This window comes from Pezoporus flaviventris, unplaced genomic scaffold, assembly GCF_033815535.1.
Source record: "Pezoporus flaviventris isolate CSIRO_AGI_PZ_B2104156 unplaced genomic scaffold, CSIRO_AGI_Pfla_v1 ptg000013l, whole genome shotgun sequence".
Lineage (NCBI taxonomy): Eukaryota > Metazoa > Chordata > Aves > Psittaciformes > Psittacidae > Pezoporus > Pezoporus flaviventris.
In genome coordinates, this window is record NW_026892561.1 from 9,822,108 (window position 1) to 9,849,610 (window position 27,503).

The 27,503-nt window shown below is 39.0% G+C and overlaps 1 protein-coding gene across 1 annotated transcript; it reads left to right on the forward strand.

Moving 5' to 3' along the window:
• On the forward strand, positions 1-26,173 carry GIPC2 (GIPC PDZ domain containing family member 2). The gene is made up of 6 exons (XM_061451553.1): positions 1-363; positions 7,896-8,081; positions 12,049-12,229; positions 15,231-15,340; positions 16,075-16,156; positions 24,639-26,173. The coding sequence occupies exons 1-6, from the start codon at positions 121-123 to the stop codon at positions 24,791-24,793; spliced, it is 957 nt and encodes a 318-aa protein (XP_061307537.1). The 5' UTR covers positions 1-120; the 3' UTR covers positions 24,794-26,173.
• Positions 26,174-27,503: the final 1,330 nt, after the last annotated feature.

Sequence of the window (27,503 nt, forward strand, 5' to 3'; positions counted from 1 at the left end):
CCTGCGGGCCCAGGCCTCACCTGGCTGCGGCATGGCCGTGCGGGGCAGGGGCGGCGCCGGGGGCAGAGTCCAGCGCGGGTGGCCGGCGGTGGCGGCAGGAGGCTGCTGCAGGCGCGGAAGATGCCGCTGGGACTGAGGAGCAAGAAGAAGGACAAGTCCAAGGAGACTTTCAAGCTGGTGGAGAGCGAGGCGGTGGCCCCGGTCCCCGCGGCTCCAGCGCCAGCCCCGGCCCCGAGCGCGTCGCGGCTGCAGTTCCACACGCAGCTAGCGCACGGCAGCCCCACGGGCCGCGTGGCGGGATTCGGCAGCGCCCGCGAGTTGTACGCGAAGATCGGCGAGGCGTTCGGCATCGACCCTGCGCAGGTACGGCCGGGAGCCGCGCATCGCAGGGGGCCGGCTGGGATCGGAGCGTGCTGGGGGGCTTGGCGCCGAGCTCCGCCAGCCGGAGCGGGCCTCGGAGAACGCGGACAGGGGCGGGGGGGGGATAGGGGAGGAGGGGGGTTGGTTCTGTGGCTGCCAGTGCCCTGGGCTTCTTTCATGTGATTGTGAACGTGGGTATTTTCTGTTACCGCATGAGGAAGGGTATAAGCATAACTGCATTTAAGTTTTACGCGGAAAAACAATGGCCCTTTTAACCAGAATACCTCTAGCGTCTTAACCTCTTGCCAGCCTGATGTTTAACTCAACTCTTAAGGGGCAAACCATTGGTTGAATGGAATAATTATTTCCAGCTTAGGAATTACTGACTGCAGTCATCCGACCCAGTTTAAAAAAAAAACAAAAACCCCCAAAATAAAGTCAGTGGGTCCATGAGGGTAGGTACCTGGCATGTAGATACCCACCCCAGTGGCAGGTATAAAAGCGTTCAATCTGACTGCATTTTAAAATCCCAGCGGAATGTGATGCTTGGAATGTTTTCTGCTTTACTCGACTGCTTAAGTGAGGTTATTTAAATCTCTAACAGGGGTTTTTTAACCCTGCTGCCTGTTTGATCTTTTTTTTTTTTTTTTTTTTTTCGGAGCCAAGTTTTAGACGTTTGTTTGGATAATGAATCATTTGTGTTTGTAAATGCATTGTTTTCTCTCAGCTAAAAGGTAGTGGCCATAGCAAGTTCTTCTTACGTGGTTCTGTGAACCTTAACCTCTGAGTGGCAAATTGCGGCCCTGTGCTAGCATTTGGTTATACCTGCATGTGGCTGTACTGCTTTACCTGTTTTCTCATTTGCAGCTGGCTCTTTTAAAGTAGTAAAGACTGCTGCTACAGACTTTGTTCGGAGGGTTTGCTACAGCCTGACCTAGCAGCGTTTCAAACAGAGCATGGTAAAAGAAAAGTGGCAGCGCATTGGGTACAGTTTTACCACTCACTGATGCATTAAGTAATTAAGAAGTACCAGCACGGCTGCCAGCCAATGCACCTACATCCCAGATCTTCACAGCTGCTTTCTGACCTTCTGCTTCTCTGTTTTCTTTCCATACAGAGCTGCTGTTCCCCTTTTGTTCTGTTCCATCTCCAGTTGTACCTTTTCCTCTCAACTTCTCATAATTGCCAGATTATCTTCTATTTGAGTTTTCTTCCTTTCACTGTTGAACTTCTGTTACTGATCTTTTGGCTCCATCGACTTGACAAAGAACAGTGTTCACCAGGAAATTCAATTTTGTATGAATGGTGTGCTCCCATTGGTAGTATAATCTAACACCCTGAAAGCTTTTAGAGGAAAGCACCACGTGTTTTATGGGCATCTATTGCTAGCCTTGTGCTAAACTAGGTAAGTTTCTTCTTTTGTCCTTTTTTCTCTACTGGCCTATTCCTATTTTTTTTTAATGTGGTTTATTGGTAAAAATGGATTTTTTTGATGAAGGCACTGGACTTAAAATCTTTTACTAAAGCAATTCAGTTGGCTTTAAGAATCTAAGTTGTACAAAATGAAAATAGTGATCAGAAATACTTGCTGGTGTAATGGGTGGCACAGTAGAGTTAAGAATGTGGGCCAGAGGGGCCAGGTAACAAGATTTTGTCTAGACAAGATAAAATAGGATAGATCAGTGAATGGCAAGGGATGACATGGAATGTGAGTTTATTACCAAGTGATGAGTTTTCTGGAAGTAAGGATAGACTAGATATTTTAAATGGTATTATCTATTAATTAAAGCTGCATTTGGACAGACAGTCTGGTGTAAAGAATAATGCCAGAAGCTACACTTCATCAAACTGAAAGATACTGAGGTACTCAAATGCCATTTGTAGGTGTTACCTGTCTAGGAAAGTTTCTGTGACCCAGCTATGCTGAAGCCTATGGGCAGTGTGATACCTGAATGCCTCTGGAAACAGGTACTATCACAAGAGATCTCTGTCCTGTAGTGACCCAGGTGGAAAACAGGGAGGGGGAAGTCGACGGGAAGAGTTCAGTGCAGAGAGAGCATTTGGATAACTGTTGCAGAAGTGAATACATTTAATATGATATCTGAGTTTACTGCAGTGTATGCAAGGGTATGGATTCTTGGATAAGTTCCTACTTAAGTGTTTCAGTATGGTTCAGGATAAGCTATACTTGTAATCTGTCACTTCTTTTGACTCCGCATGGTTAGAGCACCTCATTTCCTCTTTGTATCACATCTCATGGGACCAGCTGAGTTTGGCTTCTGTTGGAGAATCCTTTCCAGGATCTGTGATTGACTGCCAACAGTGACAGAGAGAAGCTTGTATAAAACAGCTATTTGTTGGATAGACCATGACAAAACCTTCTGTGCAAACCTGGATCATGAGTAGCGCAGAATGGGGGCAGAACAAGACTGGTGTAGCTTCAAAAGGGGTGCTCCTTCACTCCTATGATACTTGTTAGGCATCTGTGAAGAAGTGAGGCTTTCAGCAGCTTTCTCAGGCTTTTCCTGTACTCATCCTTTCTTGCCTAGGCATTTTATTCTTCATCCATCTTCCTAGGTGAATATATATCTCAGTTATCCCTTTTGAACCTGGCATTCAGCCTGCATTTCTGCCTACCTCTCTTGACTTTTACCATGACCAGCATTTCTTCTTTTCTTGGTCCAACGTGAATGCCCTTTCTTCGGGGAGGAGGAATGAAGATGACTTATAGCAATGGGTTGCTTGTATTATTAATATGAGTGCTGTTTGAGGGAGATTGCATTGTTTCATTGCTTTAGCTTGATTTCTTCAACAGGGTTTCAACAAGGAAACACAGAACTAAAAATAAACTTAATGAAAAAAATAGATGTAATTCTTAACTGACAGCACAACCCACCACAATAGGTTTATGTTTCTACTTTCATAAATAATACAAATATGTCCTCTGGTTTGTTTTTTTGTTTGTTTGTGTTTTTAATAGAGGATGAAGTAGGAAAAGTAGTTGGAAAAAGTATTTGGTGTGGTCTTGGCCATTTAGGGTTACTATTCCACTATGACTTTTGAGAAAGGTAGCAGGGAATGTTACATTCCCTGTAAGGGTTAAAGTACTAAGTGCAGCCTGTATGATAAATAAATGAGCACTGACCAAAGGACAATGTGGGTTTGTTAAAGCATTTGGTGGTGGTGTGCTCCTGTGAGAGCACATGGTAGGGCTTTAAAGTATTCAGAGTTGCTAATCAGGCACTGGTAACACTGATATTAAATTTCAACTGTAGCAGGGCTGTTTCTTGATGAGGTGAGAAGGGAATAGTAAGTTATGTGGACTTTCGATTTGTGTACCCATAATTTGCATTTCTGATTGTTCTGTTTGCTTTGGAAGGTCAAGTATGGTGGGGCTGGTGAGGTAAGTTGAATGCTTAGAAGGTGTGTCTGTCAAGAGCCTGTGGAGGTTGGAGTGTTTTCCATGGTGGAAGGAGTTTTGCTTCATAAGGGGAATACAAGAAAAGGGAGACCTTCCCAGGAGCACCAAGGGCAGAAATTCAGCTCCCTCTGTCTGTTCCACTAACAAGAGTTCAGCTGCTGAGTGTGTGTCTGGGCTGTTCCGTTGGCTTTGTCCCCTCATGTATACAGTTAGGTATACTGTGAGGCTGTGCCACATTAAGCTTTCATAGAAGTATTTGATTTAAACCTGTTCAATTTAAACTTTTATGGAAGAATACTGAAAAATAAGCCACTGCTGAAACTTAGGTTTCTGAATAAAAGTGACCTTATAACAAGAAAATAATCTGAAGTGTATTTTAGGAGGTTTGTGAGGTCAGCTTGTGAAATCCTCATCCTCATCACCAGAATGTTCTTAGTTTTAGAGTTAATGCTTATCAGTAGAAACAAATGGTTCACAATCTCGCCTGCAGTTTGAATGCTTTAAATGAACAAACTTAACACTCCCTACAAACCACCTCCTCCCAGCTCTATGGCAACAATTGTTTGCTTGGCTGTTCCGCTAAGCAGTGCTTAAATTTCACCCCTGTATTATGTGTGATGCTTGCTGTATTAATGATCTGGTTTTCAAATACTTTTAAGCTGTATGGAAGAAGTTACCCTGTAATTCTTGTGTGCTCTGGGTTAAAAAAAATACAAAATAAAACACTGAATGCCTGTTTTGTAGTACTTTGAATGTATTTGGGGAGGCAAAGTTGCATACCTGAGAGAGTACCAAAAGCACACTGGAACTTGGATGACTTGGTTACTCTTCCTGTTGCTGCAGCTAATCAAGGCTCCCTCATTTTCCTCGGAGAGGATAAAGTGAGTAAGGTGTCTGGAAAATGTGTTGGTGGTCTCTTGATATAATGACATCTATGTATAGTCAATGCTGAGAAGCAGAACTCCCATTTTCCCATCTCTTAAATAAAATGGTAATGATTGCCTCTGTAAAGTTATGAGATCTACTGATTTTAAAAGCACTTTTAATAGCTTCTGAGTATGTCATCTATCAGTCAACTTATTTTTGAGTTCTTCTAAAGGCGTCAGCTTAAAATGGAAGACGAGAAAGTAATATAGAGGATATGCAATATGGTACTACATAGGTACTTTATATAACACAATGTGACCCTCTTTTTCCTCACTAATACAGTTTCTTTATATAACACACAGTGTATCCCTGTTTTTAGTGGCTAATGTGGTCTCTACCTATTGAAAACACTGAGGCAGGGAATAATCTGTTAGTAATCTTATCTGAGAAATCGATTTTATAAGGTTGTGCATAAGCCCCTAGTCCCTGCCAGCCAAATGGAATTTCCTTGTTCTGTGTAACACACACAATAACACTCTCAGTTTAGGAGGTATCCTAGATACTTTGTGACTGATGTAACAGGTATGATTTGTAATATCTTGCTAAAGTTGACATGAAATGTCACAGCACTGATATGCAGAGTTAAAGAGCAAATGCATATGAATGTTGAAGGTAAGAAGAGAGAGAAAAGACTTAATGAAAATTGCACATTGATTTTTATTTTTCCTTGCTTCATTTCTGGGTAAGAACATTGCTATTAAAAATATACCAGACTTTGAGTGAATGGAAGATGTTCTATGGTACCTCCTGTTAAGTATGTAAGTATATAAACTGTTATTAGTTACCTGTATTAAACTTATGTACAATCTATGCAAATATATCATTTTTGAATTGAGAGGTCTCAGTCATGTACAAATAAAGCTGTTCTGTAACTGATAGGTAGTGTGATGGTATATTATCCTGCATAGGTACATCTTTAGCATATTACTCTTTGCATATATCTGTTCTGAGAAAAAGCAGAGGATAAAGAATGATACAAGTTTTATTTTTGACTGGCTGATGCTTTCTCAGCCTTGTGGTTAGCACATAACTGACTCACAGAAAATTCTGCAGACTTATAGGCTGTGGTAGGAATGCCATCCAGATGAAGGTCTAAAAAGAGAAACTCTGGATCGAGTTTCTAAATATCAGATTTCTGCTCTGTTGCCAATTTTATCTATTCAAAGGTGTGACAGTAGTTACTGAATGATTGTCTGTTTGACAAGGTCAGACGAAGGATGCTAATGTCTAAAATGTAAAGATATAGTGCTTGTTGTTCATTGTAAAAACGAACTGAGATGCAGTTGTCAACTAAGTTATGTAGCTCAACAGAGCTGCAAATATGCATATGTGAACTTTATACAGTCACTTTGAATTGAACGTTCTTGGTTAAAAGAAAACACTGCTGATTAGAGATTATTTATAAAATGAAATGAAATTTTCTACTTAAGCCCAGCTGAATTTCTCTAGGTGATATTACTGCTTCATTGTGGGTTAACTGAAAATCTTTGCATTACTTTGCATTCTCTTTGGAGAGAATAAAACTACTATCTGTTAATGGTGTGCTGTTATGACTCTCGTTGTTAACTTAAGGTATTAGATTGAAGTGGATGTTTGATGGATTATATGAGATAAGCAATTAGTCTTTTGTTTGTTTCTTTTAAATAAACACTAAAGAAGCCCCCCCCAAGAAACACCATCTCTGTACTAAACTTTCATTTTTTTAAACCCCGTAGTTATAGAATCAAAACTGTGGGAAGCTTCAGAAACTTAAATGCTCTCTGTAAAATACATTAGGAAAAGCTTTCACCCCTCATTTGACCTGGAATAGATTTGAATAGGTTGGTGACTTTCCATTTCTCTTCTGTCATCTATTAATGTGGGAAGGAAAGAAAAGGCATTTGAAGTGTTCTGGTGTGGAAAACCCTGTACCTCTTATAAGCATAGTGAGGGAAGCCAGGAGGGTGGGAGGGGACCCTCTTTTTCCAGCGAAGCATCAGAAGAGGTTGATAGGCTGCAGGCACACGTCTGTGCCTGGGTGTTGGGGCAGCTGGCCTGGCTTGCTGCTCCCAGGGAATGCCGCTGGAGCAGTAGCAAAGATGAAGGACACAGCGACATCCTGTTGCTGTTTTTTATCTCACATGCTAGGCTGGCTTCCCACTGTGTGCTGCTTTTCATGTGTGGGCACTACTTTTCCCACTGGTTAATTTGGAACTGCTGTGGGCAGTGGGCTGCAAGGGGGTCCAGAGTGTGCTCTGAAGGAAAATAACACCCAGCAGATACAGGCAGAAGGTAAAAAGGTATTTACTTCTCTCTCTTGTCCTGTCAGAGCTATGTGCATATTGCTGTCAGGAGAGCCATTGTTGGTTTGCAGTTGTGGCTTTGTCACTGGTGCTGGAGGGCCAAGTAGGGTGGCACCCTAGACCGTGTCTAGGCCTCACCCTAGACCGTGTCACCCAAGGCTCTGTCCAACCTGGCCTTGAACACCGCCAGGGATGGAGCATTCACAGCTTCCTTGGGCAACCCATTCCAGTGCCTCACCACCCTCACAGTAAAGAACTTCTTCCTTATATCCAATCTAAACTTTCCCTGTTTTAGTTTTAACCTGTAACCCCTTGTTCTATCACTATAGTCCCTAATGAAGAGTCTATCTCCAGCACCTTTGTAGGCCCCCTTCAGATGCAGCAGTATAAAGCATTTCATGCTGTCTCATGACTCTTTTGTTTTGATAAGCTCTCTCTTTTTTTTTTCTGTTTTCATGAAATTGTTTTCAAGCAGATATGTCATAAAGCAGTCCCTAGTGAATCCTCTGGGATTGGAGGTGGATGAATAAGGAAGCAAAAGGTGGTGGTGGCTCTTTGGTTTGATTGCTCTAACCTCTGGAACGAGCTGTTGGCTCTAGCTGAAGTTGCCCATGTCAAAGTTGGTGTGCTCAGACAATCTGTGAGAGGCTGCTCACACAGACATGTCTCTATACATTGCTGCCTGCCAGCTCTTATCACCAGAGTTTGAGCTATCGATGTGTTCTTTCATGTGCCTGGATGGAGACTATCACCTCACCTGGGGCAGCTAGAGAAGTAGAGTTGTCATCATTTCAGCTATGGATCTGTTAGAGAGGCCAGAGCTATGGTCTCCTTTTTTCTTCCCATCAAGCTCACCAAACCTGGTACACTGTTAAACTTAATGTCTTTGCTTTCCTTCCGCACAGATCATGTTTTGCACTTTGAACACTCATAAAGCTGATATGGACAAGCTCTTAGGTGCACAAATTGGCCTTGAAGATTTCATATTTGCCCACGTAAAAGGACAACGAAAAGAAATCGAAGTTCTTAAAACTGATGATGTGCTTGGGCTTACCATTACAGACAATGGAACTGGTTGTGCATTTATAAAGGTAAATTTAATTACTAGTGAAGTATTTTGTTCTATAGTAGCTTCTGTTACTTTAGCAGTTTAATTATTAGTTTAATGATGCTTTAGAACTACAAAACCTTTCATCATCATATATATGGTAAGTAAAAAATAAAGTTGGCTTTTCTTTAGGTACATCATTCAGAATTAGTTCAGCTATTTCTGTACTACATGTCATTCAAAATCAGTTAATTTGTTCATTGCTTCTGTACCATGTATCAGCTTTAAAATATGGCCATTGTATTTTCCAATCTACCCTGAGGTGGTAGGTGTTAAATACTGCTTGCACCTGCCCCCTCCTTTTTTTAAGTGATTTCCTGATGTCATTTATGGGGTGCTTATAGAACTTGTGTCACTCGTGATAATGAGATCATGTTCTTTCAGTCTTCATGACTGTTCACAGGGCAGAAGCCTTTGTGCTGTGTAAGAAAAGGTGCAAGTGTACGGCTTTTTCAGCTTTCCAATACTTTTGCCTTAGGTAGGGTGAATTAAAAGGTGCTGAGGGTATGAATTGACACATTTACCACAATTAATGTGAGTAGCAATTATGAGCAATAAAATATACTAATTGTAATTGCTTTCCTCTTCATCTTCTATGTGACCTCCGGATAGCATGTTTTGAGACAAGTAGAGGCTGAAGGAAATGACGTTACCCTTCTTGCTAGACTTGGTATAAGGAACCATGATAGCATTTTCTGCCTTTTTTTGGATGCTTTGCTCTAATCTACCCCAATTATTCATTATTAGTGAGGCATTGGCAATTATCTCTGATTATTGCTGTCCCAATCGCTGTTCTCATTGCTGTTGTAAACAGAACTTATTGTACAAAGAGGTATTATTCTCTCTTCATTCCTTAGCTGCCATACATATAAAACAAGATGTCGTTTAGGAATAGGTTTCCTTATCTGTTGTGGGAAAATGTGTTTGAGATCATGCTTGAGAAAGTCAAAATAAAGTGGAAGTTTCAGTAATCATTTTGGCAAAATCATACCCTTGTTTTTATGTTTCTAGACATGGAACTCTGTATTCATACTAGTAGCCCCATGCAGCATCTAACATTCAGTCACGCTGCTGCTTATGTGGCATTTTAAAAGAAGGCATTGAAAGCGGTGCTTCAGTGATTAAAGTTCATGTGTGCAGCACTGTACAGTGTTACTTTCTCTGTGCTTGGTTGCTAATATGTAGAGAGACAACAGCCATCACATAGGCTACTGCATAATTGGAGCAGGCTGGAAAATCCCCACCACATTAGCAAGACAAGCTGTAACTTCTAGTAAAACTTGTATAAAACTTGTCTGAACAAAGATACCATTGTTCTTTGTACTAGTCTAATAATAAGCAGTATAGTGAAAATGGTGCAGTCTTTGTGGGAATGCATTAGTTTAAAGGAGTATCTAGGAGTTTACTTTGTTGCTGTTGCATACTTAGCTAATGGATTTTTAAAAACAGTGTAGAAAATACATATGCAAAAGTAAAAGCTGCATCTTTTTTATACTTGGCTGTCTGGGTAAAAGAATAAGCAGAGATGGCCTCTAAAGTTCGATAAAGTTCTCCTTGTTTATGTTTTCTTTCCTTGAAAAATTGTTACTATGTTCCATTATTAATTAACAATATTAAATTTGGCTACCTGTGGGTTGTTGGAAGGTGTTATAGGCTGTGGTAGTTTTATTGTATTTTTAGTAACAGTGTAGTTTGTAGGTTTTTTAAACCTGACACTCTGAACTGCAGGTTGATTTCCCATGAAATCTAATGTTTTGCTTTACAAAGAATAAAACTTGGTATCATTTCAAAAAATTCTTTTCTGGGTATGTGGTCAGATGGGAAAGATGTATTAGGGGATCAAATTAGCCATTCAAAGAATAACAGAACTTGAAGCATGACTGACTGGTGTATAAGAAGACTATAAAATGGCGTGGTGCAACTAATTTTAGGTATTGCATAGGAAATACAGATCCTAGCATTTAGATGGACCGTAGAGCACTTGAAATATAGTCATATCAATCACACACCTTAATTACTGTGACAATGTAGCTCGGCTGTCTCTGATCAGTTAACTTGGAGTGATGATAAAAAAATGAAGTCAGATGAGAAAAAACGTTTGATATGACACGAAAACATAGCCAGTGAATATTACTTAAATAGTTTTGGTGTTAGGATCCAAGTGAAGAAAAAAAGCTGCATGAAAACTAATTCAATGTGTAGACTAAACATTACTTGAAGTGTGGTGGGTACGCTTTTGAATCTTGGCCGCTGGTAACAGAAATGCTTTTGGGACCTGGTTTCAGATCTGTGTATGATGCTCCCACCTCCTCATTCACCGTGAGGCTTCTTTCTGGTTTTTAATCTGGGTTACAAAGAGTTAAACTCAGCTTGAAGCTAAAAATTGTTACAGTATATTATAGGACACTGAGCAGTATCACACTTCCCACTGGCTCTCTCAAATGGAGGAACATATGTGGGTTCAGACATGTGCACAGAAACTAGAAGCAGGTTTCTGAGATAGTTACGCAGCTAGGCTAGGTGTTACAGTAGTGGGTGGTAATATGTTTATCTCCCTTGTCTCACTGTTACTTCACTCAGAATAAGCCTGAACAACATCAGGCTTTATTAAAAGTTATGTTATTCACAAAGATATTAGAATGAAATTCTTATATTTTAAAATTATAATTTACTGTGTCATGCCTTTTCTGTTAAATAGCCATAAGATAACAGGTTACATGACTTAGGCACGTGATAAACTTGACAGCATATAACAACAGTAAACACTGAAATTTTAAATGTCCTTTAAGTGACTTGGTAAATCATAAAATCATAGAATGGTTTGGAAAGGACTTTAAGGTTATCTAGTGCCATCCCTCTTTCAGGGGGGAGGGATGCCTTACCCTAGACCATGTCACCCAAGGCTCTGTCCAACCTGACCTTTTTTTCTCACTTTTTAAACTCTACAGAAACTACAAATATTAATTTGTTATGTTTTATGACCTTTAGAACATCAGTATATGTATTCCATGAGATGGCATTTAGGAGAATTTCTCATTCTTTATTGATATTTCAGAGGAAATACTTTAATATGCAGCTGTCATATCACTACAGATGGGTCTTATAAAGATTGGCATTTTATAGTATGTCATTTTTAGTATATCACACACATGTAGTTTGATGTCTCTGGACCACACTTAAGAAAAACTACATTCCTATGCCATTGTGGAGACCTCATAGTAGCCTTTCTGTATCTGAAGGGAGCCTACAATTATGTCGGAGAGGGACTCTTCATCAGGGACTGTAGTGATAAGACAAGGGGTAACAGGTTTAAACTTAAACAGGGAAAGTTCAGGTTAGATATAAGGAAGAAGTTCTTTACTGTGAGGGTGGTGAGGCAGTGGAATGGGTTGCCCAAGGAAGTTGTAAATGCTTCATCCGTGGTGGTCAAGGCCAGGTTGGACAGAGCCTTGGGTGACACGGTTTAGTGCAAGGTGTCCCTGCCCATGGCAGGGCCATGGAACTGGATGATCTTAAGGTCCTTTCCAACACAAACCATTCTGTGACTCTATGATGTATGATTCTGAAATAAAAAAAAAATCCAAAACTCAATTAAACATTCACATTACTGATGTGTTTGAATTGAGTTTTTAAGCACAAAAATATCTGCTTATTCAGAAGCCTTAACTTGGAAAGTATGAAGTATGATTGCATTTTTTTTTCCTGTTGATTTTGTATTTGATGCTTATTATAATACTTTTCTTGAAAAATAATTCTTTCAAAAATATGTTTTATGAAAATCTTATAGACAAAATGTACTGCTGGTACAATAAGCTCAACGGTATTGGTGGTGTTACTGACATATTTGAAACTCTGTGTTGTCACCTCTTTACCTTTTAAAGAAATTTTTCTTTGATATATATATGTATTTTATATATACATGAATATATATATTCTTTTTTTGCCAATAGAGAATCAAAGAAGGTAGCCTTATGGACCAAACCAAAATTATCTGCGTGGGTGATCACATAGAGACAATAAACGGAAAAAATGTGTCAGATTGTCGGCATTATGAAGTTGCTAAAATGCTAAAAGATCTGGAGAAAGGTCAAATGTTTAAGCTGCAGTTGATAGAGCCTATGAAAGCATTTGGTGAGTGACCCGTCTGTCCACCTTGTTCACTGAATGTTGAAATCCCAACATTGCATTGCGTAGTAAGTTTGTTTTCAGATAGCAGCCAGGTGTCCACCCAAGGTAACATAACTGCTACAAGGAAGTACGTTTGTTTTCTTTGAGGGGAAAATTTAGGTGTGGATTTTCTTCCATCTCATTTTCTCTGGCAGTCATCCTGGTGTGGGCTGCCTCAGTCTCTGTTGCTTGATTCCTTTGCTGCTACATGGTGATGGAAAATAAGCACAGCATTTGTTTCATAGCTACAATTTTAAAGCATGGATCACTTCACTAATGTGCTGATCCTCGACCCTCCTCTTTTCCTTTATTGATAGATAATCCTTGTTCATCTGTGTATCAGGTTTTTCTATTTTTGTACTCTTTACTGGGAACTGCACGCTCTAATGCAGAAGGATGCAGCAGAAAACGATTTGGGATTCCCTAAAGCACCTCCTTTGCTGCATATCTTCCTGCTCTCTCTCGCCCCAACTTTTCTGTGGATCTGTAATCAATCATACAGCAGGTATACTCAGAATTGGAAGAAAGTCGTATGACAAAGCTCTGTCTTTACCTACCACCTGCATGCTATGAGAAAGTGATACTTACCTAGGAGAAATGCCTACCTACTGCTAATCTTTAAGTATATTTTATCAAAATTACCCTCTTTGTCACAGCAACAAAAGTTTGAAATGTTTGGTTTTCAGATTTTTTTTTTTACCTATTAGTTTACAACTGCTGTCATACACCAGTCTTGACACTTGGTGTCAGAATAGCAGCAGAAATTGAAAATGAAGGAAATGTGAAGATTTCTTTTTGCTTTTGGTGCTTCTATGAAGAATGAAGATTATGAGTTAATCTCTAATGTGTTTGGATATAAGTTGATACTCCTGTTAAGTAAATGTGTATGTAATATGTTGCACTAAAGCAGTATTACATATGTATAGTATTTCAATTAGTAATATAGGAATACCTTTTTAATATGGGTCTATAATTTGTATTCAATGCTAAATGTTACGTAGTCTGTTTGTAAAGACCAGGGTAAATCAGCGTTTGATTGATGACTTTAGACATTATTTAATAGTAATTACTTTAGTCAGGTGATTAAGATGCCTTTTAGTCTGCTTGTGATGTAGAGAAAGAGATCTGCTAATTCCCCGGCAATACCTTTTATCTGACGTTGAATTAAGAGGCAGTCAGAGATTTTGGGGCCTATTTTTACCCTACAGAAATTAATTTACAAGCTGCAGTGCCCAACAGGTTAGGATATCACTCCTCTGGCCTTAGGTGCAGTTAGCCTTTACAGATTTATTTAAGATAGCGTTCAAGCTGCAGCATGCTGAGAATAGCCCCAGAGGAGATGACAAACAAGATCTAGATCCTGCTGGACAAGTAGGTGCCGAATTCCTGTTAGTCTCAACACAAGTTTGTAAGGGTATAGAAATAAGAGACAAGCCTCCATGTGAAATTACCAACTTTATTTTTCTTCCTTTCATCAGAATGTGAAATGAGAGTAATTTACTGGTTAGATCTCTTTCAACCATGTGCACACAGGCTGCCTCAGCTGCTCTAGTCAAGGCTTGTAGCACAGAATTGAGGACTTGTCTGAATAAAGCTGGTCTTTACCAGTCACAAGCTGGCCCTCTGCGAACTGGTGAAAAGTTAATAGAAACAAAGTAAAGGCAGCATAATACAAACTTGAAATTTTAATTGTGAAAATAGTTTCTGTGGTGGCCAGAGAGCTTTGGTCTGAAGTGTCACGGATAAAAATTATGTCCAGTCATGAGTTTTAATGTACTAATGGTTGCTGAACTAGAAAAAAATCAGTGTTGTATCAGGAATTACTTTTTGAAACAAATCTAGCAGAAATTATGACAGTCTTAAGGATGTTTTAAACCATCCTTGAAACAATAAAAAGATTAAGAAAAAGTGATCCTAAGTAAATACATTAAGAGATTGTGCCATATCTATTTGTTAAAATAAAAACAATTAAAAATTACTTTCCAAGGCTTGTTCAGTAGAATAATCTGGATTTTTGACTACTTACACAAGACTAATGAGTTGGAATCTACCTGGGCAAAATTAATATAGCATGTTAAAGTCTTGCATTCAAGGAGAGCTTTTTGGAAAGGCTGGCTGTTAAATGGAGGACTAATCTTGTAGAGAAAACAGCACAATTAAACCCAGTTATGAAATATTTATCTCCAGATTAACTGTGTAACTCCTATGTCAGTAAGTAAATTAAAGCCTTGCCACTCTTAAATGAAGAATTATGCCCTAGAACAAGAAAGCCAAATATAAAATGATTCCATACTTAACTGGGGTGCCCTTAACCAAGATTAAACAAGGAAAGTTGAGTTCAGGTAAAGAAAACTTTGGGTGAAGCCAAATATTCTTGGTAGAGTTTTATCAGGTGTGCAGTCAGGACCTCTGTGAAACCAGTGGAAAAAACTCCTGCAGATCTGCGTATGGACATTTCACACATTTGACATAAATTGAATTGTTAGCTCACTGCAGTATGGCTCACCATGACATGTTTAGCAGTAGCATTTGCACCATTGCATCAGTGAAAAAATGGAAATGTTGCAATGCCAAACCTGGTACATAGTCTGCCTGTGAAGACCAGGATAAATCAGCATTTGGGTGATGGCTTCAGCTGTTATCTAATATAAAGTAATAAATACTTCTACTCTTAGTGCATATATGAAATTGAGTACAATAGGCCTACATAGATATCTTGGTCAATGGAAGTCTTAGCATCAGTCAAGAGGGTATCAAAGTCTGAAGACAAGAAATAGTCATTGAAGCTATACTTGGAACACAGTTAATTTATAATTAAATTATGACATACATCTAGAGCTTGATTAGAATAAAAAGTGAAGGCAGTGTAATTGCCAAAGCAGGTACATTGTATTCTGATATACTATGTACTTAGTTTTGTTTTGTATCCTTTTCTTTTTGTTGTTGTTACTTGTTTTGTCTTCAGAAAAGCTGGAACCAAGGTCCAAGGGAGGAACTCCGCAAGCAGCTAAAATCTCCAGAGGGAGAGAAACACTTCGGCTGAGAAGCAGAGGCCCTGCTACTGTGGAAGAAATGGTATGCTTATCTTGGGATCCTTCAATAGTTTAATCATCTAGCACCTGATTTATTCTTCCCCAAAATCGATAAACTAAAGTAGGAAGGAAAAATCTGGATGGTACAAAGCTTGTAGGACTCAAGAAGACAACTGCTTTCTGCAGGGAGAAATTCTTATATAACGTTAAGACTAGCAGGGATAGGATGGGGCTGAGGAATCTGGAAACAGAGAGCCTGTATTTAGGTGTCATGTTTTACGTGGATGAATTTGATGAGACCAAGGAGTGTTGAGAAGAGGGAAGGGGGGAAAGGGGAAGGGCACTGTTGAAGAGTTGGTTTTGTTTCTGACACTGCAAAGTGTGCTGTGCTGGTGTAAATGTTTTTGTTAGGAGAGGCTAATAACCTACGTTGACATTAATATGTGGAAAACGAGGTTTAGGGTTTGGAAGTAGAAATGTTATTTATTCTGGGTTCCTCTAAAACTAGTGAGGATTTGATGTAGATCTGTATTGCCAGGAGACGTAAGGTTCCTGTTTACTTTGAATGTGAGAGCTGTGTGGCATGACATTAGGAGGAAGGCTTGGGTTTGTGATAAGAGGGAAAGAGAGTGTAATAACATGTTTTACTTGTGGGCTTTGTAAGTCTAGGTAGCTAGGATGGGACTAAGGATAATCAGTGGTTAATTGCTGGTTAGTTTGAAATCTGCATGTATCTAATCATAATTTTGCTCTTTTTCTCCCTTTATTTTGACAAAGCCAACTGAAGTTGAAGAAAAAGCAATTAAAAAAGTGGATGAGCTTCTTGAAACATACATGGGGATAAGAGATATTGAATTAGGTGGGTTTTTAACAGACATATTGCTACAAGATTGAATAATTTCTCATTTTCTGTAGCCTAAAATTTATTGAGTACTTTAGTCTCTGGATGAAAGTGAAGCAAAGTTTGTTCAGCATGTGGTCTCAAGAGCTTGCCCATATTTCTGCACGTGTGTCTGATAAAAGAAAGAATCTCTCACTTCAAGCCTTATGTTGTAATTGATTAATCCTCTAGTCTTCATGCACATTATCTATACACTATTGCATGAATTATTTAGTTGTTTGCCACTGTCATCACTGTATTCTTTCTCACATATATTTTCTAGTGGGGCTTGCATGTGAAACATTTAAGGATTGTTAAGGATAAGCATGTCTATTTGCTTTTTTGCTCTTTTGCCCCTTGGCTTAGACACAAAGTTGATCACTGAAGAATCTGAGATCTTCATCAGTGAAAGGGCAACTATTTAGCAAGGGAACTGGCAAAGTAATTGCACAAATTTATCAAGTTCTCTAAAGCCTGGGTTCTGAAGAACATGGAAAATTTCCCAGAATATTTACTAGCTATCACAGTCATCAATTCATAATGAAAGAAGCTATTCAACCCCAGTGTCATAAATCCTTAAAACTGCACCAAACTTATCCTTGCAGCTGTAGCTTCTGTCTCTTAATCTAACAACAACTAAATAGAAACTTCTGTTTGCATGAAAGAAGCTGAAGTCTAGTTGAATATGAATTGCTGCTGCAGCCAGCTGTGGTTGCTGTAGTCCTCATACAATCTTGTGGAACTGCTAATACTGAGACAAATAAGGTGTTTATTGTTATGGTAATACTTAAAAAAAAATCAACCAAGACTTAGTAAAGGATAAACTAAATGGAAAGTGGTCTTAAAAGGAGAGCTTTTATGAGAAAGAAATGGAAGAGGCAAAGCAGGATTAAAAATGGGTTTGGCATGAAACTAAGGGCAAAGGAGGAGAGGCAGCAGTTAGCACAGAGGAATGAGAAAAATAGGAGATTATGTGAGTAGCTGAAAGTCCTTTGTTGACTGCTCCTACCGGCAAGCATCTGATTGACAGCTTCTAATAGCTTTCTCACTGGAAAAACTAGGTAAAGTATTATTTGTACCCCAGCCTGAGGTAGAGGTGGGCTTCTTGGCATAGAATAGAGAGTGAAGCACCCAAAACTTTGGAATTCTGTTTTGTAAGTAGTATCTAAACTTTCAAATTCCCAGAAAACTAAAAATTCTCCAGAATTCTGTTCCCAGCAACTCTAATACTTGATGCCCCTGCCATGTAATATGCTCCTGGGAGCCCTGTGTGGTGCTGACACTCTGTTTAGGTTAGGGAGGATCCCATGTCCTATTCCACTCTGTCTTTGGCTCAGGGTTCAAAGCTGCACGTTGCCTGCCTGTCATTCCTTTGGGAGCTGTTTTTGTCCTGCAGCTGTTGCAGTCCCAGCTCAAGCCAGGCTTCAGGAGACTCCTGCCCTTGCAGGTTACTTCCAAGGTCCCCAGACTCTTGGCCATATAGCAATAAGCAGCTGTAGGGGTTCTGGTTTTGGTGTCCAGAACCCTGAGATCCTAGGCCTAGAGCGTGGTTTCTTGGGATGCTGATGTGTGCTGTGCTCTGCTCTGGGACAGGGAAGCCTGGTGTTCCCTGTGGTTTTGGCTCTCAGTACTATAACAGGATGCCTCTTGCGCAGTAGACTGAGGAGTTCAGCTTTCCTCACATATGGTTGTGATGATTGCCAAGCACCTGGTAGAGCTTTCCTATGACCTCCTTGATACTGATTTTTCTTCTTTTTTTTTCTTTTCTCCCTCCCCCCCCCCCCCCCCCCCCCCAAGATCTAACATTCTTCATCTTTCAGTACATAGTTCGGAATGTTTCAAAGAATGCCTTAAAAGAATACTCAGAGAAGGAAGAGGCCTGTGTCCTCCAAGATACTCTTTTCTTCCCAAACTGGGTTATTGTTTTGCCCTTTACCTCTTCCTTCTCTTCCTCCCCAAAAGGGAGTCAAACAAAGAGAAACTGTCAGGAATCAAAGACTACAGGGTTCCTATCACTTTAGTTTGCACCTTTGAAGCCATTTCCGAAAAATCAAATGGTAGAGTGGAGGGCCAATGGTGATATCAACAACAAAAAGTTTTATCATTTTTAAATAATTAAACAGCCCTAGGACTCTTTAGGAGCACAGAGCTAATCACCTGTCACAAATCTGTTCAATTAACACATGTCAGTTTTTCATATACTGGATATGATCAGTCACCCATGAAAATGAAATATGAGGAAAAGATTCATTCAGAGAATGCCAATCACCACTCAGCTAGAAATTTCAGTCATTACTCAAGCCAGATTAGTTGAAAATGCAAGTCATCACAATGCACAGCTGACAAGTGATTAAGATCTCAATCATTGCTCACTCCCATGCAGTTCTGTTTGTCAGAAGCTTTGGATGTCAGTTAATATTGCTCTTTCATCTCCATTAAAATGTCACTTCCATGGTGTGATTGAATTCTAAAACAGTGCCCCAGTTTTAAGCCAGAAGTTCAAAAGAAAGGAAAGAAAAATAAAGTAAAATTACAGACAGAATTAAAGATGAGATAAAGCCCTTAATTTTTTCGTAGTTAAGTGTCTTGACAGTTTCAAGAATGGCTGACTAAATCTACACATAAATTCCTAAATTGGAGCAAAATGCTTGGAAATCGTGTAATGGAAATGCGTGCACTTTTTTTTTTTTTTTTTCCTGGAATGGTTCTGTATTTTCAGAGATCTAAATGCTGTTTAGATTTACATATCTGCCTTTTGAATGCACTGTTACCTCTTTACCTCTTTAGTCTGCTGAAAACTGGACTTAATCTGCAGAAGGGACAACTGGCTCTGTTGAGTTTATTAGCCATTTATGGACATGCTAGAAATTGGGCCAAGGGTTGACTTCAGGCTTCTTTAAAACAAATGTGCCATGGAGAGACAATTCAAGTTATTTTAAATCCTGCCAGTGCTTTCTGGTAAAGGAACATGAACATTTGATTAATAGAAGGGACTCGGGAAGCACTGCTAATGAAAAAGACTGGTGTCTTTTTTTTTTTAAATCAGTGAGGCTCAAATTATTATGAACTGTGTTTGATCCCAAAGATTCTGGGTGGGAGGAAGTCTGGATTTACGGGATCCAACCTCAGAATGCTACCGATGGAAAAATGAAGGCAAAAAGGGCTTCCTGTCCAACTTTTTTCTTTCAACATCTTTTGGCTAGCTCTTCATCCACCGATGTTTTGTTCTATTTTTATGCATTTGGATGTTATTTCCTTTTTTTTGTTTTTGTTCCTATGATATTGCCAGACAGTAAATATCTTGGCATATTCTCCAGCTCTGTTTAAAAGAATTTCAAATCTACTTTTCTACTCTTTATTCTTCATACTTACTGTCTAGTCAAAATGCCCTAACAGGTTTAAACTTTTTGTCACCCAAGCTGCTTCTCTTGGTTCATTAATCCAAACCCAGTAGTATTGGATAGATGATTTTATCTTGAAATGCTTTGACTAAAGTGATACTTTCCCTGAACCTGTTGTTTTCTGCTCTTCTATTTTCTGTGACCAGACTTCCTTTCTCAAAGGATTTTGTTGTATACACTCTGGGGTATTTTGTTTATGACTGTTAATTTACTCTGGGAGAATAACGGGAGTTTTGTGAAAAACGTGGCAAGTCTGGTTAAACAAGAAAACTTCTCCACTTCAAGAATTAATACTTACTAAAAAGAAACAAGAAAGGATATTTCTAATGGTTCCTTGAGTACCAGATCTGACAACATTCAACATGAAACTAAACCCAAGTACTGTTATACACTGGAAACTGCAAAGACATGCTTCATTTTCTGTCATGTAAGGAAGCTGAATGTGAATTTTAGCTGGTTTAGGCCATAATAATAATGCTTGTTACATTTTGATGAAGGCAAAGCTTCTAATTAGCTCTACAGCTAAATAAATACTGAAGTTTCCATTAGGGCTTCTGAAAAAGATTCTTTAGAAGTTACAGAGTAGGGTGCAAGTAGCAAAACTACTATGTAAGGTAGGCAGTAACAGTGGCAGGCAGACTGTAGCTTTCATGGCTTGTTGTACATTGCCCGTCAAAAATGAAAATAAGGATTTTGTGAAAGATCTTGGAGGTTGGAGTGACTAGGTTAAAAAAGCCAGTACAGTACTTTGTTCATATTCTGGGAGGCCTGATACTGAGCTTCACAGTTAAAGTTGAGAAGACTCCTAATTCCTCTTATCCCTTTTAAGTTTGCTGAACTTTTCACATTTTATGTAAAAATTTCTCAGGTATTAGCATTGCCTGAAGTGATATTTAAAATCCCAAATAATCTGAAAACAATTGGGGCTATCTGGAGTGTGGAAAAATATTCTATTGGAAAAAAATTCCCCTAATCACTTATTGTGAAGCTGTTACAAGAAGCAGTGGGGGAAAGGGAGGGGAGTGGAGGCAGTTTGGCGCATGGAGCTGTCATCCTCTGAGAACCAGTAAAGTTTTCTTCAAGTTGGCCAGTGCTAAATGCCTTAGCAATCAGTAGTTTTGATTTGCCTTGGGAATTACTCATTGCAAATGTCATTGTGTAAACATGCATGTTCTGCACAGCTGTGGCTCCCAGGGGATGCCAGCCCCTGTCTGTGTTTACTGCATGGTGAAATAAGAATATGTACACTGTGTGATGGAGAAGACTGGCCAGCTTTAGTGTGTCTGTATGTATGAAACCAGGGAAGCAGGGATCAGTTTTGCACGTTTGTATACATCAGCGGGACAATTTGTGTGTGTGAAAATTAGGAAGGATGGCTTGCATCTTCTATCAGCTTTGCTGTACGGTAATAGAGCTCTGCTGGCACTAGAGGTCAGCACCATGCTGTGGAAAACGTGCAGCCCAGCACAAAGATCCTGCAATCCCTTCATAGAAGCGCTTTTCATCAGGTGAATCTGGGAAGCAGAATGTGCTTTAATAAATACAGTACATTAAATGTACCCTGGTAGTGCTGATTACAGTTCTTCAATACACTGAATCATAGAATTATAGAGCAGTTTGAGTTGGATGACCTTCAAAGGCCATCTAGTCCAACCCCACTGAGTGGGGACACCTTCAATTGGACCAGGGTGCCCAGACCACGTCCAGCCTGGTCTTGAATGTCTCCAGGTGAAAACACTTATTTGAAACTTTTGGCGGTGCTATTCTGACTCCTGCTTGATTGGGTTGAAAGTTTTCTTGATTATCTAAGTTTAGTGGATTTTGTTTTCAAGTGTGGTAAATCTCTACTGAACTATTTACAGGGTTCTGTTTCATAATTTGGGAAGCTCAATCTTTAAAGAAAGCTGTGTTTGAAGTAACATTTTCTGTTAATGAGAGAGTTTTACTGTGTAATTCTGAGGTTTCAGCTAGAGCAGTTGGACTGTAAAATAATCTTGTGTTGTTTTTTCACTGCTCTCTGTGTCATATGGCTCTTCCATGTATCTTGACCAATTTATCTTAAAACTGGCTAAATTCCTTGCTCCCACTCATTCTGCTGGAGTACTTGGCTGTTGATTTTTTAATATCTTGAGTAACTAAATCTAGATCTGTTTGCTCTTGTGTCGCCTTGCGCAGCTTTTCTGCCTAAAGCCCTCTCTCAATGTCTGTATAGAATCATAGAATCGTTAGGGTTGGAAAGGACCTTAAGATCATCTAGTTCCAACCCCCCTGCCATGGGCAGGGACACCTCACACTAAACCATGTCACTCAAGGCTCTGTCCAACCTGTAGAGTAAGTTCATATCTGAGTTCATATCCAGGAATCTGTGAACTTAAAATTGCACCCCTCACCTTATTACCTCCAGGGTTGCTCCTCTCTAAGTACCTTCTTATGCCATGGTGTCAGGGGATACAAGGTAGCATTGATAGGTCAGATATTTGTCTTCTGCTTGTCAGGAACAAGAGTCCCATTAATGCCTGCTTCCCATCCAGCCTTCTCTGAGTCACCATCTCAGGAACTTAACAGGGGATACAGAAAGGATCAGTGCAACAGGGTTAGGGTTTCTTCTGGCAGCCAAACAGGTCTTGAGAGTCCTTGAGCACTACTTGTGGTGCCCCGAAGCTGGGTTACACTTGAGCTGTCTTGATCACAGCAGTTTGTTTGTCAAGGTTTATGTAAATTTTCCTTGGATTGTTTTGTGTAGCTTGGCACACTGCAGTCCTGTTTGACGCCTCACGTCTGAAAGTATTTTGGGCCAAAACATCAGCTTTCTTCAGATTTACCATTGCTGATGTCCACAATGTGGAATATGGTTCAAGTTTGCTCATAGCTTGTTAGAAGTTTGCGTAACAGCAAACACTATTTGCCAGAAGTTCATAACTGTCAATAAATTTGAGCTGAGTTTCAGGTTAACAAAATAATATTAAATAAGTTTAATGAAACCTCAGAGCAGGGGAAGTTTCTTTTCCTTTTTATCAGAGGGATTTTACCATGTTGATACAATACAGTGCATGCAGTAGATGGCAGACTACTGTCCCATTGAGGATAGTCTCTGTGGCTTCAGAACTTCCCTCCCTTTCTCAGGCACTGTAATACATGTTTTTCACTCTGATATCCCACTGAGAAAAGGCTAGGAGCTATAAAATCTTTCAGTGTGACACTTGAATTTGATATGTTCGTGAACGAAGTGGTGGTTACTTGATATATAACCATAGACGGAGGATATATTGCAGCTTAAGGCAGGTATGTAAAGTAATCACAAAATGAAGCAGACTTTGAGGGCTTCATCTGTTGTACAATACTGTTATTTCTTATGAAATAAGTCTGTGGAGTTGATATATAGCTCAGAAAATAAACTGCATTTAGCAGTGCTATTTGTGCCAAGTCTGTTTTAGTCTTCTGCATGCCTCAGACGCACCTGCTGGTAATATTTCTCCTGCCATAGCTTAACCAGGAGAAACTCTGTGCTGTCACTTTTCATCCTTCAGGGAGGTGCAAGAGAATTTGCTCTAATATCCCTGGGTTGCCAGCATCCAGTATTTTTTGGGATAGCCCTGTAATTTGTCCTAGAATCTGAGTAACTGTGCAGTTTCTAAAGGTGTGAGGCATGAGCACAGCAGCTAAGGACTGAATCCTAACAGCAACCTCATTGTAGCTAATTCCAAGTCTAAAGCTTGATAAATTCTGATACTTGGGTGTTAAATAAGAGGAAATGCTGGGCGGCATGGGTGTACAAGATACCATAGTCTACTCCTATTGTATCAGACCTCTCTGCTTTAACTTTCCTGGGTACCAGATGTACCTAGTCTTTGGTGGCTCTGGTTTGTTGTGCACAGCAGCAAGGTCTTTCCCTTGTTTTTGCACAATGTGAACCACCTGTCTGAGACTTCCAGAAATAACTTTGATCTTTTTCACTTCTTAGTGGCATAAGCACAAATATTCCAGCCTTGAGGGTGCTGGGAAAAGCAAATTGAAAATTTCGTTTTTTTTGGAGCTGGAGGTAATAATAATTGAAGCAAACTTATGCACTGAAGTTAGTTTCCCTTTAGTTTGCATGGTATCCGGAAAAAAATGTAGATCCAAGCAGAAGAATAATGTGGCTCACAATAGGTGCCTCAATCTCTTTACTGCCTGGAGGTGTATTTTGGCTTTAAAAAACAAGCTAATTAAAATAAAATAAAGCTGGAAATTTAAGCACATCTGAGGTCATATGATAGTTGCAAACATATTGTGTCTGATACCTAACAAACCAGATTTTGATTTTCTCTATATTTTACACAGCACAGTTGACCCTGGTATTTTAATTCTTGTTTCCTCAAATAGAGTATTCAAGTGTCTCTTAGCCCATTTATCATTACTCCTTTCTAAATGCAGGTCATGCTCAACATTTAAACATTTAAACTCACAAAACATGGTTTGCTGCTAGCAAGCCCATACTAGCTTGGAGCATGTATCTGTTATCCAGGGTTTATGTTTTCCTTGTTCAAACCCTATGCCTTTTGGCTTTCTGTGAAGAACTTAGCTACTTTAAACTCTGACTTGCTGAGAAGTTTTCTTCTTCGTTTAGAAGAGAAGAACATTCAGGTTTGCCTTTTGATCTTCTGGTTTAGATCAGCAAGCTCATATCAAACTCACTGAAGTTAGTGTTGACTAGGTCTGGTTATTGCAGAAGGGTTGTGTTTAACCTGGGTTTTAGACCCATGCTTCATATGTCTTCAGCAGTGAATACAGAATATAATTGAATGAGATTAAAATGAAAGTCTGTTGAATTAGAAGTTAAACCTGCCAAACAAACAGAGGAATGTATAATGAGCACTCCAGGGAGGCTCTCCTGTTTATCAGATTAGAATGTTGCTACCGTGGGGGGATTTAAGTACATGAATCCTAAATCCAGTATGTAAACTCTACATCTCCCTAAGCTGATCTCTACCTGGTCGTGGAAATAGACGTTCAAAAACTATCTTGGCAATATATGTTATCTGTTACTTTCATAATAATTACATTGTTTTGTTGCTTTTTAGCTGCAACAATGGTGGAAGCTGGAAGAGACAAGAAAAACCCAGATGAATTTGCAGTGGCATTGGATGAAGCTCTTGGAGACTTTGCATTTCCAGATGAGTTTGTCTTTGATGTATGGGGAGCAATAGGTGATGCTAAGCAAGGACGACTGGAATGAGAACTGTGCAGTTTATCAGTCCCTAGTTGAAACTACAGAATGATTTTCAAATATGTACATCAGAATTTTAATACTTTTATTGATATGAATCCAGGGAGCTCTGTTTAAGTGTTCATGTCTGAGTCTTCTAAGGAAGGTTTGTAATAGAAATATGAAGATAACCCCAAAGTTCTGACAACTGCACATTTAAACCAAACAATTTACATGTACAAGTCACTGTGAGTGCGTCAAGAAGCTATATTTATACAGACCTTTTATGAAAATTAGGTATTTTTTATTGTACATGCGCTTTGATATCAATATTCTGAAAAGTGTTAGACATATGCAAATGAAGAATTTGGATTGGTTTATAAACTTAGAGAATCATCTAGGTTGGAAAAGACCTTTAAGATCATCAAGTCCAAGTGTTACTCCAGGACTGCCATCTCACCAAACCATGTCACTAAGGGCCTCAACTTGTTGAAAGACTACCTAGCTACATGCTGCAATTCCCTGGTCTTCTGTTGTCCTTATGTATTCGTGTGCACAAAGAGCTGTGGAGCAGTGGTTTGGCCTAAACGTAGTCTGTTCTGTAGACAGCTGGGAAGAAGCTACCCTGTTTCTAAAGAACCTGAGTTCAGGAGAAAAATATTCCTCTGAAACATGAGAACTCCGATCTTTGAATGAAAAAGACTTGCTTTCATTTGAATCATAATAATGTCTAGTCTGGGTATTGCTGAGATGAGGAAATACAGTAAAAATGCTTAAACCAGGAAGCTGCTGCTTTTTCAGATGCCGTATTATTGCAATAGGAACTGCATAGGAAGAAACAAATGTTAAATTTGGGTTCTGTTCATGTATCTGCATAATACCTGTGATGGGGCACTGAAGACTATAATGTATGACTACGTGGTTCATGGATCTTTGCATATGCTAGATTATTTGCTTAGATCCTATGGAGTTCCCCTCTGGTCTGGGTTGGTTGGTTGGTTTTTTTTTTCAACATGGCAACACAGGAGAAGACCTGGATGGTGTTCAGACCTGGAAGATGTCACAAACAGCCTCAGTTTGGGTGAAAACACATGCCTAAACCCTGAAGAATACATTAAACTCATCTGAGATGTTAGGATTTCCAATTACTTTGTACATGAACATTTATTTTAACTGATAATACATTACTAGTAAATCTCTGATTATTGAAAATGAAATGGAAATCGGATGTGGGGCCTGACCTGGGAAGGTGTTACAGCTTTTAAATATTTTTATTTGCACAAACATATGAAATAATAGATATTACAAACATTTTTCTAAATCACTACCTAATTACTTTTCTTCTGAGGAAAATGCCTTTTGCTGTTTTGCAGAGATCTCTTTGAAATAAAGATTATGCCAATAATTTTACATGTTCTATGTTGCTGATTTTTTTGTAGTCTAAAACCATGACACTCTGAAGTATAATTGAGAGAGCGGGTCCTCATTCTCTTTGTTATTTAGGAAGGATCCTGAAGTCCACATGAGTCTTTTGCACGTTACAATAAGTGAATGTTTTTTTTTCTAGTAAAGAAATACTGCATGAAGTACTTCAGTGGTCTTCCGATGGGGATAATTTCCAATTTTATAAAGGCTGTTGTGCATATTTTACTCTTGTACCTCTGATTTAAGGACAAGTTTTCACATAATACCGATATTCCTTTTTATGGGGTGAAACACGGTGGTATGGAAGTCATAAATTTTAGTGTGTTAAAGAAGTTCAAAGTTGTCAAAATTTCTCTTAATTGTACTAGTGCCTCATCATCAGTCTGGGATGAAACCTATATGTGTATTCAAACAGATGTGATCACTATATATTTCTAATTGTAGAAATGGATATGAAAATTTAGGTTATTCTAAAGTTATGAGAAATAGAGATCATTTTTCAAGAAAATTTGAATTTTAATAAAACTTGAAAATAAAAGAAACTTTGTAAGTAGGTAGTTACGTTATATACATCCCATTGTTCAGTTGGGACCTTGAAAATGTTTATTTTGAGAAAGGAGTGTAATTTTAGGACAGAGAGCACAAGGTAGGTAGCATTTCTCTGTATTTAATAGTTGCAAGCCTGAGCCCACAATCTTCTGTTGCAGTTGAGCATACTGTATCTTGTACACAGGGTTACTTTAACTAATGTGCTGTTGGTAATGAAGAGTTAAAGTACTGTGGGCCATGTTATTTATTCTTTAAACTTATTTTAGATGAAAAGGAAAAATTAAATGTCAGGAATTCCCAGTCAGTTTCAAATTGTTTTATATAAAACTGAAATGTCAAATTTTGTGGAGATGATTATGTACACTAATGTTAGTAACCAACATGCTGCTGGTTATAAAATCAATGAAAGTTAAGAATTCTGTCTTAAATGGCGAAAGAAAATGCACTATGGAGGAGTAGTATCTAATATATGAAATGTAACCTATAGCAGATAACCCCTTGTGTTTTGGATGCTCATTTTATTTTGAGAAATTAACGTTGTTTAATCAATTTATCCTCAGAGGATAATTTGTCTCATTACACTTATAAAATAGCAAGATAAAAATAATCTCTGAAGCTCTAATTCTGCACAGAGCTGTCTGGTTTTATAGTGGCCTATCTTTTTTGTAGTTTATTTCAGAACTAAGATTTAAATAGCAATTCCAATTTTACTAGTGTTTACGGCAATAAAGTATGTCAATACATAAATTTACAAACAGTAATTTTT